Below are 14,204 nucleotides of genomic sequence, written 5' to 3'. Positions count from 1 at the left end.
TGACATGCCTAGTTCTACACCCTCCTACAAAGGAACGATTTCCAATTGCATTACTGTGCATTCATCCATATATTTTAAAATGAATGTTATGAGCTCTTGCATGCAGTCCCACTCAGATCATACCAAAGGTTCAGTGAAATAGACAAGAAAATAAAGATTAACTGCATCATTGCTGAGCAGCATGGGGCTATATTATTATTCTGTGCAAATACTCTTATAACCGTGCATAGGCAAGATTATATTATATCAAAATAAAAGCTAAGAAGAATGCTTGTTCGTAAGTGAGACATAATATTGAAAATGTGTGTCTTCCGCAGATCCCCATGGACCGTCCTTCACAATGGGGAAAGCAGTTTGGCTGTTGTGGGGTCTGGTATTCAACAACTCTGTGCCTGTGCAAAACCCAAAAGGCACCACGAGTAAATTCATAGTGTCTGTCTGGGCCTTCTTCGCTGTCATCTTCCTGGCCAGTTACACAGCTAACCTGGCTGCCTTCATGATCCAAGAGGAATTTGTTGACCAAGTGACTGGTCTGAGCGACAAAAAGGTAAAATTGATCAAATCCTTTATCTCAAAGCATTTTGATAAGTTGAGATCTCATTAAACAACACCAATTTATAAAACAGTTTATTGGTAGATGGTATTTTCATAATACACCAAGGTACTTCAAAGAATACCATGGTATTCCTATAGTACAGGGGTACTCAATAGACTCAGAATGAGCTTTATTGCCAAGTATGCTTGCACACACAAGGAATTTTGTGATAGACGCAATAGGCGGACTCCTTTCTGGATCCGTACCAAAGAAAATTTCAGTCCGGGCCGAGCTCTAAATCTTTGTTCTAGTTATCTGACACATGGCTAAGTGATTGTGTAAGCATACGTGTATATGCGCGGAGCGGGAATGAAGTGCTGGAGAGAAATCTTTCTCTCTCGAGTGGGAATAAAGCACATTCAGCGCTGGAGAGAAATCTTTCACTCTGGAGTGGGAATAAAGTGTGTTCAGCACTGCACGCTTTATTCCTGCTCCGTGCGTGTTGCCTCTCCCCCCGCTATGGACATGAGGTGCTGTATAAAGCCTAATTTACTGTACGTACGAGTTGCGGGTGTGGTTATTTTAACATAAAAACATTAACATCAAAAACATTAACATCAAAAATACTTATAAACCTATTTATACTTATTATGCAAACAGTATTTTAATGCTTCACTGTTGTTATGTAAATTGTTGTTTGTTGTTAATAGATTCTCACTTTAAGGATAATATAGAAACGGTCCATTCAAACTTTTACATTTTTATAAATGTTCTCTCAGGGGATATCCCTGTTTGTCAAAAGGCCTCCTATGTCCCATACATATACTGTATATAAATATTTAAACATATAAAATGTACTGCTGATATATATATATATATATATATATATATATATATATATATATATATATATATATATACATATACAAAGTACTATTGCTGCCAAAATAGCAAGTTATAAAAAACTTATAACCATATAACTACTGACACTATGTAAGCTACATATTATTATCCAGACATTTGCTGGGAATGAAATGTAGAGACCAGACATCTTGGAACTTTAATTGAGTACCTCTGCTGTAGTACATGTCCAGAGAAACATGGTACCATGTAAAAAACATGGTATTACCATGTGTAAAGGGACCTATGGAAAGGAGGCGAGAACCGGCTTGAAAATATAAATAATAGTTTAATAAAAAAGTAAACCAAAAGACACAAACACACACATAGGACGGACAGCTGCCTGTAAACATTCTCTCTCTGTCACACCACGGTCCGCAGTCGGCCTTTATCCCTCTCGGATTCTTGATTAGCCTGATAAGGAGCCGGGTGTGTAAAATCATGACCCGTCCCTCCCTCGTTCTCTCAGGCCGGGGAGCCCCCGGTATGACGTACACTGGGAACAGAAGGCCTTGTCCGCTACAGGCGGTCGGCTAGGAGCCCCTTCTCCCCTTGCGGTTGGCAACCAATTCCTCCGCTTCCAGGCAGCCGAGCCAAGCTCCTCCGTCCCCTGGAAGACGGCCGCAGCTGATCCATTGGGTTGGATTGTAGCAGCTAGAACTCCACTATGGCGTATCCCTCCTCCGTCCCGTGTTTCGGCACCAGTGTAAAGGGACCTATGGAAAGGAGGAGGCGAGAACCGGCTTGACAATATGAATAATAGTTTAATAAACAAATAAACCAAAAGACACAAACACAGACACAGGACGGACAGCTACCCGTAAACATTCTCTCTCTGTCGCACCACCATGTGCAGTTGATTAGCCTGATAAGGGACCGGGTGTGTAAAATCACGACCGGGCCCCGCCCTCCACCCTGTCACACCATGGTACTTTTTATAAGTGACTTAAAAAATCGAATTAATATTACCAAAATTTGTTTTCCAAACATAGATTAATCCATGCAAGAACAAATCATCATGCATAGGACAATAAGGCAGATTCAATTTTTTTGAAAAAACATTGCATAAGTTGGCAGTTAATTAAGAACTTATCGCTGTTTAGAGAACTGAAGAGTCATGCAGGTAATGTTGACATTTTAATGATTGCTCATCAAAGTTTTAATAGTGGCACGTTTCTGGAATTAATAAAGAAATCAATAAGATAATACGGACACAATAACAATAACTGAGTCACTCAAATAACTGCATTTTATCACAGTATGTAAATAAACATTGCACTGAATGTTGACGTATATTGTAGATTTCCGCTGTGTATATTTATACACCCTCTATATTTCAAAACATGCTCAGGTTACAGTTACAAGCTAATATCGATATTACTGCAATTAAAATTTTGAGTTATTACTCAATAAATCAATGCTATGGTAACTAAAACTTAATTGACTTTCTATTTTTACTCATATGCCATCCACTTATGAACATAAACATCCAATTAAATGTTATTTTGATTAAACCTAATCACTCATTTCATTGTTTTTCATTCTAAAACCTGAATCTCTTACCTGTACAAATGCTTTCACATGTTGGAAAAGGCTCTTTGTTTTGCTTATTACTAGATAAAATTGTCTGAGAATATACCAAACAATTAGGCTAGAGGGTTGTAAACTGCAACTCTGCCATGGGTGCTGTAATAATAATGTTTGTTTGAAAGATTTCTGTAAGTATAATAATTAGTTAATAAGGTTAATACAGATAATGACACTTACACCTTTGTGATCACACTATATTTATGAGATGAGAGTTTTGTCTGAAATGCAATGACATGACAGCACAGTTTTAATGAAACCTACACCACTGATGGGAGCTCAGTGGTTTCGATCCTGTAAGATGTTGCAGTGTCTGCTTGGGTATTAAATGCAGTCTACAGAGATCAAAAGAGTGTTTATCTTTCAGGCTTAAAGTTATGTTGGACACTGAATATTTTTGTAATGTGGCTTGTATCCAAGCCTAACCAGTGTTCCTCCTTTACATGAAAACAAAGACTTCACAGCAAATTAGTATTTATTTCAGGGCAGAGAATGCAGGAGATTCTTTCATCATAATCTTGCAGCTCAGCTGCATTCTGCTCTGACTGTTGGATGACAATGAAGTCTAGTCTCCTTTAAAATAATTAGGATGCTTAGAAGTTTTGAAATAACACTGCATTGCGTTGTAGATCCTGGGTATGTGTCAAGAAAAGCTTTTCTTCAATCAGAGGAATAAAACAAAGCCCAAACCTCTTTGACATAGATTTTGAACTCCTTTATGTAGTGCTTAGCTCTAACAGAGTAGAGTAATTTGTCTTGTTTAGCTATCATGGGACATTTTGTTGAAGTTTGACTGTAAGCTCAGCATTTCAGCATGATAATGTTTGTGCCTTGATGCAGATTTTATCCATAGAATACAGGGCATTGTACATTTGTGCAAGTCAAGATAGGAGTGCAAGTCAAGATAGGAGTGCTTGTGTGTGGGCCAGGTTTTACCTACATTGTGGGCACCAAATGTCCCCACAAGGATGGTTAAATCTGAAACATCCTACATCGTAGGGACTAGCCAGCAGTTCCCAAAAGGGAAACGGCTTAAACATACAAAAAATGGCTTAATGAAAATTAAAAAATTTAAAAAAGGTTTCTGTGAGGCTCAGGAGTAGGGTTTAGGGACAGCTAATATCATTAGCTCAGTATAAAACAATAGAAGTCGATAATAAGTCCCCATCATGATAGACACACAAATGTATGGATGCGTTTTCACAATCCAAATTAAAAACATTTTTGATATTCACGCTGTCAATCCAGGAACTGTTACAGAAGTTTGTGACTTAGCTGCCCAGTGAAAATAAAAAAAACATACTGGGTCAAGTATGGAGGCCACTCTTTTTAAAAAGTGGAGAGGAGAGAGGAAACGATGTTTGAAGGTCTAGATTGACTCTAGAAGAACTCTGCAGTGCCTCTTATCCCAGGTGGAGAGGGCACAGTTTGCCACATAATCAAGAATAAATTGGTATTATAAGACTGACAATGACAGTTCTATAATATGGATGTCTGAGAGGAGACCTAAAGACATGTGTGGGCTGAAGAAAAATAGAACAAACCAGATGAGATGAAGAGAAGCCAGGGATAGAGAATAAGAGAGAATAGCAGAGGAGAAAGCCTTGGGCCTGCACTCATGACGCACACTGCCATCCTCACATAATGCCACACTTTGAAGTGGCACAATTCTGGCCGAACAGTCAATAAACAAACGGAAGAGGCATTCAAGCACAGAAAACTAACAATACATGCCGACTACCTACAAATGCTGCTTCTCTACGACACAGGTCATAACTAAACGCTTTGACACCATGAATAATTGCAAGATGGAGTGTAAAGGAAAGAGAAAGGTCCAGAGCTGTACATGTCTGGGTTAGTCCTGTGATTTTGCATCATACCTTTACCCTGGCCCCTCTCAAGCACATCTTAAACTTAGTCTACCTTCAGGCCAATGGACTGAATGTATCTAAAGTATGCACTGAAATGGTGAAAAAAAGGCAGACAGAGCTTTTAGGGTCTGGTGTAAAATGTGTCCACAATATGGCAAAAAGTTGTAATTTTACAAATGTGCTCATAAAAATATAGGTTCTTCAATAGTTCTTTGTGGTTCTTTGTTATACTGAATATGGCAGGTGTAGGAATTAAAGTCCCACCTTATCGTTAAAAGAGCCAATCACACATGTGCATTAGCTTGACACGTGCATTTTTATTAATTTTTTTGCATGATAAAATCTGCAAATAGGATATTTCTTCAAAAGCATTGGTACGTCTGTTTTTGCATAAGCTGCATTTCCATTGCTACATGTCACCACAAAATAAACACGATGGAAACACCTTTAAATAAGCTATATCCCTCTTTAGAATCAGAAAAAAATTTTAATCATAAACTTAATCTTAAATTATAGGGTCTTCAGTTCAGCGTATAGGTTCCTGGGTTGTTTAACACACCAGTACATGTGATTTCTAAAGAACTAACTAATAAATATATTTGTAAAACTTTCTTATATGGTATCAGCTTGTAAAACACATGTTTGTTATTATTGGAACCGGTATCTTTAAGAGTGTAAGTGATAAAAGTCCAAGTCCAGTGTTATATTGCATTTATTTATTGCCAGTGCAGAATTTTATGTCCTGTTGTGTTTTTGTTGATTGTTTATTTTTTTTTTATTTTTTTTTTTACTGTTTAGTTCCAGAGTCCATACTCCTACTCCCCTCCTTTCCGCTTTGGAACGGTTCCAAATGGCAGCACAGAGAGGAACATCAAAAAGAATTACCCAGACATGCACCAGTACATGGTGAAATACCATCAGTCCGGGGTGAACGACGCACTAGTCAGTCTTAAGACTGGGTATGTATTACACACATACTCCAATACTATCACTATCACAGTCTTCCCTTTATCATCTTTGAGCTCCAGTCTCACCTGGAGAGCCATTGTGAACTCCTCCCAAATCCTGGGCACAGTGTTGAAAATTGTAATTTCACTGTAAAAGATTGTTTTCCAGCATCATGTTTGTGCAAGTTCTGTTTAATGAAAGTGATAAAAATCAATGATGATCAAATTTCATCCCTAGTTCATTTTCTGACAGTTTTACTGTATGTAAGACATGCAATACAAGCAATGCTCCTTCAGAGCATTATTAGAGACTGTGAAAGAGGAGAGCAATACATCATCAGCGGGGGATATTAAATAGCTTTCATTATAACTCTAAACTGCAGCAAGGCTGCACCGTTGTGTATTCATGGAGGGTTACGGCACGTACATTTATTAAATTGCCTTTTGGTATATAAAATAAAGCATAGACACCTTCTTTTGGATATCATTTCTTCCAGCTTGACACATCAGTACAAATACTGCAGATACAGCCAACTAGCACCCACTACAAAAGAATCATTGAGCAAATCTAGTGGATGTCAGTGTGATCCCTGAGTTACATTTGTCATTCTTGAAATGTCAGCGAACCAGACTAATGAGTCTTAGACAAAGGCTTTTCCAACAGAGAGATTGCATCTGATGACTGGGTCACTGTGGCTCCAAATGTCAGTTTGTAGATGTACAATTACACATTTCTGAATACTTGAGATCCACAGATCAGAGCTCAGGTGGATTTGTTGGTTGTAGAGGGCTGATTTAGCAAAGGAGGAAGTCATGCATGTGGATTCAGTCCTGACCCCATTTCAAAGGAGAGTGCTTGTAGGCTCAAAGACAGAGGCAATAGCACAAGGCTCCACTACTTCGTAATTAAGAGCACAGATGTAATGATGCCATAGGCTGGATACCGAGACAAAATCTCAGCTCTGTACAAGCTGCTCCTTATAACTAACTGTGTTCATACTATTGTGCATTACATTTATGGCTGCATGAAATAGCTAAAAAATCGCAATATTTTACACCCTGAGAGAATATTTGATATGTTTCGATATTGTGTATATTCTCTGAAATGGCATAAAATAATGATATTGTGACAAGGAGAAGGGCGTGGCCAGAAAGAAAGAATGGACGCCTGGCGCTGATTTACCCCAATCAGCCGAGATGGGGATAAAGAGGAGCCGGAGATGCCAGTTCGAGAGAGATGCATGCAGCCGCTAAACCGTGTTGGGCTGAAAAGCCAATGTAGTGAGAGAGCACACGGAGCTGTGTGTGTGCGTTATGCTGAAAAGCAGTTTATGTTGGGTCTAATTAAAAGTCTTTGTGATTGTTCACCCGGTTCCTGCTTCCTCCTTTACGATAAGCAAGAGACCTTTTGCCACAGCTATTTTTTTAAAGGACAATCATTTCTACTAAATAGTCATTGTTGCCATAAATTCAAATACATAAAAAATCAAGTTAAACAAAATAATCCAGCTCATAAGATTCAGAATTCTAAATGTTTAACACAAAAGTCCAATGCATGCTTTGCTGCATTTAAATTGGAACAACACATTTCAGTACTATTGAAGCATTTTGAGTTGTTATTAAAACATCACTCTCTATAATTGCTTTAATACTAAGGAAATATTGCAAAATTTTGTCTTTAGGTAACTTCATGGACAAATAAAAAACGCATTAAAATCATCACAATATTCTCGATGTTGCTTAATTTTATATCACCATCAAAATCAACACAAATATATTTTGAATATATATATATTTTTTTTTTTTGGCCGATAGTTGAGGCGAATGGAAGAACTAATTTTAAAACACAATTAGAAGCTGAAATAGCAGCTGCTCATGATCCTGACAAAGCAAGGAAAACAAGTGTGCATTTAATGGCTGTGCTTTTATGAAGTTGACCATTTGCACTGCCTGCTTTAAAACTGACTCCAGAGAGATTCGCAATGAATCACACAGTGGGTCCACTTGGCAAAAGGGGCTAAATCCTGGACAGGATTGACCAGATTGCTAACCCTCCCAGTCATTGAACGGGCTCCGTCTGTGCATATCCCAAAACATTTATCCCATGACTTGCCTGTATCCCGTTTATACCCGTCCAGATTTTCAAACAATGCCTCGCCAGTTGTATGCACTGGAGGAGACAGACAGAAAATAATGTCCTCCTCAAAATATTTTTTTTTTTATATATCTGACATAGGTAAGCAACTGTGCTAGCCCTGCAACATCAGTTGTCTCATCAAACTGCAGGGCAAAGTACTTGCTTCGCATGATGTTAGCTAGCAATTGCTCCTTAACGTCGCTTTCCATGTCAGATGTGCGGGAGCTAACGGTGTCATTAGAAAGGGGGATGCCACCAATATTTTGTGCGAAATTCTCTCCAAACATGACTCAACAGATATCTTTGGCAGCAGGTAAGATTAGCGTCTGAGGTTTTCCTAATTTAGCAACTCGTTGCGAGACGTAGTAGGATGCTTCTAGACACCTGTTAGACAATGATGTGTGTTTGCTGATGTTTAGTTTCTGCTGTGCAAGGCAAGGTAACTTTAGTTTGAAAAAATCTAAGGGTTTGTCTTTTGAGTGTCGGGTTTTCGGTTTCTAAATGGCTTCATGCTATCATTTGCCAGCAAATCTGCACATGTGACACTCTGAGGCAGCGGTACATCATCTGTCCCAGCCACCGCAAAGCCAAACTGTCATACTTTCGTGTTTTACACTTCTTAGGTGTTGGTGCTGACCACACATCGCCACCACAACTCCTTTTGGCACGTGTGATGAACTTATCCATAAACTTCTTACCAATATGGAATCCGTTTGGTGGACGTTCTAAAATGTGTTTCTACTGACAGCTAGATTAAAGGCAGTTTAAGCTCTGCCTCTCCCCATCAAAAAGAAAATGTAGAGGGAGAGGGAACGTAGTTTTTTTTTTATTGTGCAGAGTGTTTTATTTTTTTTTTCATTTATGTACGTTCTACTTGAAAAGCAATAAAATACACTAAGTACCCAAATGATGCTCTGTTATTTTCTTGAAAACAATCTGCGCCCCCTTTCGATCCCTCCTGTTGAGAACCGCTGGTCTACACCATTTTGTCTACACCATTGCTGTAAAGTTAATATGTGTTAGGATTAATTTGTCCCTTGTGGTGGCATTACGTCAGTGTTAAGATATTAGAATGACTCTATTCTATTTGCCGTTGAAATTAGTGTCTCTGTTCTTTCTTTTTTACCAGCAAACTTGATGCCTTCATTTACGACGCAGCTGTGCTAAATTACATGGCTGGTAGGGACGAGGGCTGTAAACTAGTGACTATTGGCAGCGGCTACATCTTTGCCACCACTGGCTACGGCATCGCCCTGCAGAAAAGCTCGCTCTGGAAGCGCCCGGTGGATCTGGCCATCCTTGCTATTATCGGAGATGGTTAGTGTCCTCTTCCCAAACTTGAAAGCAGTCCAGAATGCCATGCTACCCTGTCATGCATGTTAGATAGGGCAGCATGAAAACCTAGTGAACTTACAGTGAAAGCAATTGTACAAACAGCACATAGAGTCCCCAACACAAAACACAGGATTCAAATTCTTTTAAAAGATAAAATTTATAAAATCTAACTTTTGTGGTTTTTAGTCCATGTGTGTATTTAAATCTATGATTACACTTTCTAAAATTAATTTGTAGCAGTTAAATGCATTTAAAATGTAAGTTTTTCTCTTCTGGGAAAAAAATATAACAAATATTGATGACTCATCAAGCACTACACAGATTTTTGTCCAATCAAATGCTCTGTTGCTTTTTGATATGCCCGATCCCTACTTTTTGTTTCAGTAGGAAATAAATCAACACAGGACAGAACTCTGTATTTTTATAATTATGTGTACTTATATACATGTACATGTGCGTGTGGTTTTCCAGCATCTTAGAATATTCACATGGCGCAGCTGTCTCTGTGTTAAAAATACATCTGTCCTAAAGAGTTTTAATGCAGTGTGCTAAAATCTAGAACTACAATGCATTATTCTTATGCAGCAATGTCCAGCTGATAAATGTTTTAGCTTTAACTTTCAATTTAATTCAGCGTTACACAGGAGCTTGTGTAAAGCTCCTTTCGAAGACATCTGCAGCTAATTTTGTACTCTCTCCATACTATACGGTGTACTTAACAGTAGTGTTGTACGCGGAGCATGAAAAATGACAGAGTTACCCTCCTAGCAGATGCACCTTGTCGAAAAAGAGGGAAAAAAAGTCTCATATGGTGAAACATATGGCTAAAGCTTGAGTGTATAATTTTACAGATCCTCCCTTTGACATGTTAGCGCACAGGGAGTTGTGGAACAGGAGGATATGTCTGTGGATGGTTGCAGTGTGGCCCACTGAGATGTACGTGAAATGGGAGATGGAGTTAATTGATGACGTGTCTCTCCTCAGGTGAGATGGAGGAGTTGGAGGCTCAGTGGCTGACTGGGATCTGCCACAATGAAAAGAACGAGGTAATGAGCAGCCAGCTGGATGTGGACAACATGGCTGGAGTGTTCTACATGCTGGCGACCGCCATGGGTCTCAGCCTCATTACCTTTGTCTGGGAGCACCTGTTCTACTGGAGACTCCGATACTGCTTCACTGGCGTCTGCTCAGGCACACCTGGCCTGCTCTTCAGCATCAGCAGGGTAAGGGTGTCATTCAATAAAAAGAATCCCACCTGGTCATAAAAAAACTTAAAGTTGATGCATTAGGAATTAATATTCAGTGTTGGGGAGTAACTAACAAAATGTAGCAACTAGAGTGAAAGTTACTAAACTGTTTTCTTAATAGAATTTTCTGTTTAAACTGTTTTCAAAATAGCAGAGTGCCTTTCACTTAGTGACCTACTTTTCCAACAAGTTATACTTTAAAGTTACAGAATATTACATCACTGTTTTCATGTCATATTGTATTGCACAATGACATTGCATGTCATATTTACACAGATTTTAAGAGGCCATAACTAACTTCCTCCTACTCAAATGTTATAAAACTTTTTATAATTATTTTTTAAATTATATATTGAATTATTGTTAATTGAGGGGCTTTCTCAACAAATATTTATAAATGCAATTAATTAGACTAATAAATAATCATAACATGTAATTAATTCGATTAAAAATTGTAATCACTTGACAGCCCTATAAATAATACTATCTTCTAGTTATATATTTTAAATAATATTTCTCCCTTAATTAGCTTAATTACAGTGTAGTTAGCTACTTTTTGTTAGTAGCTTGTACTTTAGTTAACTACTTTCAAACAATTAGTTGGACTGTAACTACTTGAAATCATGAGTAGACACACCCGTTACTTCTTCGATTTCATATGTAGTGTACAGGGGCCTTTACAGTTTTTTGTTGTAATGTCATGACACAGCAGAATTCCTCAGCCTGAATTTTCCTGAGTCCTGTGTCTTGAGGTACAGCCAATATCACTCAAAATAACTAGAGAGAGCATCAGTGCTAATCCAGATAGCATTTAAGATCAGTCTTTACTTTGACATGGCCAGGCCCTGAAAGACAAAGTTTGTCATAAATAAGATTTTAGACCACTTATTTCATGGCCAGGGTGTTCAAAATGACAGTGCAGCAGTCTGTTTTGACAGCATGATCTCTAGCACAGACATCAGCTCAGTATGTCTTTGTTTAGATTTGATCCCTGATGGGTTTGTGTATATGCTGCCAGTGTGAGAATATGGTGGCTCTAATTAGCATCTCTAAGGTAATGAAATATGGGAGTTGGAGAACGCAAGCATAACTGATAGAATTTTAACTGGTGAAAAGTGATTTATAGAGAAAGTAAGGGGAAAGGATCGTTTGAAAGGAAATGTACATTTCAACACTAACCCCTTGGCATTTTTAAAAATTTATTTTCTATATATAGTCTATTGTGATAATAGACAGGACAGAATGGTTTGATTTAATTTAACATAGGGCCTGACCAAATATATACAATGTATTCTTGCAGAGTGTTGGCATTGATGCATTGTGACTTACTGACATACTTTTGTATTTGTATTTGATGGTAATTTGATGTTATAGGTAAGATAACTTACCTATAACAAGAGAACTGAGAATGTGTTTAATTTTATTGATCAAAAAAATAGGGAATAAAATTACCGTAAAAATCTATTCCAAGGAGCAACTTTGGAATAAAGGATTTTTAATCTTTAATAAAGGTTAAAAAATAAAGTTAATTTCATACACTGTTTGGCAGTCATAATTTGGGGGGAAATGTGTCAGTTGGTTTGCAGTTAATGTATGAGTACTAAGATGGATTTCAATCTTTTTTTGCCATAGGGTATATGGAGTTGCATTCATGGTGTACATATCGACATGAAAAAGAAGTCATCTGACTTGGACTTCAGTCCACAGTCCAACATGCTAAAGCTGATCAAGTCTGCCAAGCAAATGACTAACATGACAAACCTCAGTGGCTCCAGGATCAACTCTCCTAAACGTGGCAGCGAGTTCATGCACTCGGCCAGCCCCATGATCATGGACATGATGGCTGAGAAAGGAAACTTCATCTACACAGATAATCGTAGCTATGCCCAAAAGGATATTTATGGAGACTCCAGCGACTTGCAGGCTTATCTAACCAATCGCCACAAAGACCACCTGAACAACTACATCTTTCAAGGTCAACACCCCCTCACCCTCAATGAATCAAACCCCAATACGGTCGAGGTGGCGGTGAGTGCAGATACGGCCCAGACCAATGCAAAACCTCGAGCTCTGTGGAAAAAATCAGTGGATACATTGCGTCAAACCCAGGGGCCTGATACTTTGGCCCCAGACCCCCGTCTGTCCATGAAGAGTCAGAGGTACCTGCCAGAGGATGCGGCACACTCTGATATCTCCGACTGCTCGAGCAGGGCCACCTCTTACAAGGATCCCGACAATAACAAGCACCTGAAGCCCAAGGATAACTTAAAAAAAAGATCGATGACGTCAAAATACCCTAGGGATTGCAGTGAAGTAGAGCTGTCCTACTTAAAAAATAAGCAGGGTGGAGTGGGCAGGGAAAAAATCTACACCATAGACTCTGAACGGGAGCTGAGTTTGCTCTCAGATCCACAGCACTACAGAGAAGGCCGAGGCCTCACAACCGATGATTTGGATTTCTCCGAAATTTACTCCGACCACAATGACAATTACAGGAAATGTGACCAGCCCATCATCCATCTAAACAGCAGCCCCCTGCATCAAAGCAACTCTGACCTCCTGCCAGAAAATATCCACAACAAACACTACAGCTTGAAAGAGAAGAATGTCAGCAGTCCGCATGAAAGCAACGACCGTTTCAAACAGACTCACTGCCGGAGCTGTCTTTCCAAGGTGCCCAACTATAGCACGGGGCCATATGCCTCCATACGCTCCCCGTATAACCGATGTGAGGCTTGCATCCACATGGGCAACCTTTATGACATCAGTGAGGACCAGATGCTACATGACGCCATGATTAGCCCTAGCATGCACGATGATGACATGTTCAGCCACTACTGGCCTCAGACAGATGGGCCACACGTACAGAGGAGGAACAGACTGAGGCTCAGCCGCCAGCATTCCTTTGACAATATCATACTTGAGAAGCCCAAAGAGATTGACCTGAACCGGCCGGCACGGAGCGTCAGCCTAAAAGAGAAGGACCGCTTCCTTGAGGACAGCCCTTATGAGAACATGTTTAACATCAAGGCTGACAAACTGTTTGGCAGCAGGTCCATGTTCTTTAACCGAAACCTAGAGGAAAGTAAGCGTAGTAAGTCACTTTACCCTGATCACCCAACAGACAACCCCTTCATGCAATCTATACGGGATGACACACGCCTGGTTCACAGGAGCTCGTCTGACATTTACAAACAATTAGCTCCCATCAAAACCAGGAATGAGAACAATCTGAGGTCCTCTGTGAAGTCCACCACCTCATATTGTTCCAGGGATGGCCGAATACCCAATGACATGTACATTTCAGAGCATGTGATGCCTTATGTAGCCAACAAGACTAGTGCATACTCAGCTCCCCGGGTTCTCAACTCTTCACAGTTTAGCAATAGACGAGTATATAAGAAAATACCTAGTCTTGAGTCAGATGTTTAATTCTTTTTGTGTAGGAATATTTACTCACTTAGAATGCCACAGTCACCTTCATCTAAAAAGTACCCAAGTACTGTCTTTGCAGATATCACTTTTCTTATACAAGTGAATCAGCCAGGATAGCGATTTCCAAAGATTTCAGCATTTTAAGATGTCTGCAAGGCAACTAGTTGCCGGAAGACAGTCAACTATGAGTCAACAAAATGTGGTCCAGGA

At 39.3% G+C, this 14,204-nt stretch overlaps 1 protein-coding gene across 1 annotated transcript in view; it reads left to right on the top strand.

Annotated features, from left to right (window-relative positions):
• The window catches only part of LOC127647724 (glutamate receptor ionotropic, NMDA 2A-like), a 218,950-nt gene extending 204,959 nt beyond the window's left edge, over nucleotides 1–13,991 (top strand). The window contains exons 9-13 of the mRNA XM_052132159.1: nucleotides 318–547; nucleotides 5,692–5,852; nucleotides 9,107–9,294; nucleotides 10,297–10,535; nucleotides 12,192–13,991. Of these exons, the coding sequence (XP_051988119.1) occupies nucleotides 318–547; nucleotides 5,692–5,852; nucleotides 9,107–9,294; nucleotides 10,297–10,535; nucleotides 12,192–13,991 (2,618 nt within the window). The remainder of the gene's footprint in view (nucleotides 1–317; nucleotides 548–5,691; nucleotides 5,853–9,106; nucleotides 9,295–10,296; nucleotides 10,536–12,191) is intronic.
• Nucleotides 13,992–14,204: the final 213 nt, after the last annotated feature.

Source organism: Xyrauchen texanus, chromosome 8 (assembly GCF_025860055.1).
Source record: "Xyrauchen texanus isolate HMW12.3.18 chromosome 8, RBS_HiC_50CHRs, whole genome shotgun sequence".
In the NCBI taxonomy this organism is placed as follows: domain Eukaryota; kingdom Metazoa; phylum Chordata; class Actinopteri; order Cypriniformes; family Catostomidae; genus Xyrauchen; species Xyrauchen texanus.
Note: the sequence above shows the minus strand (reverse complement) of the source record. Positions and strands in the feature narration are given on the sequence as shown.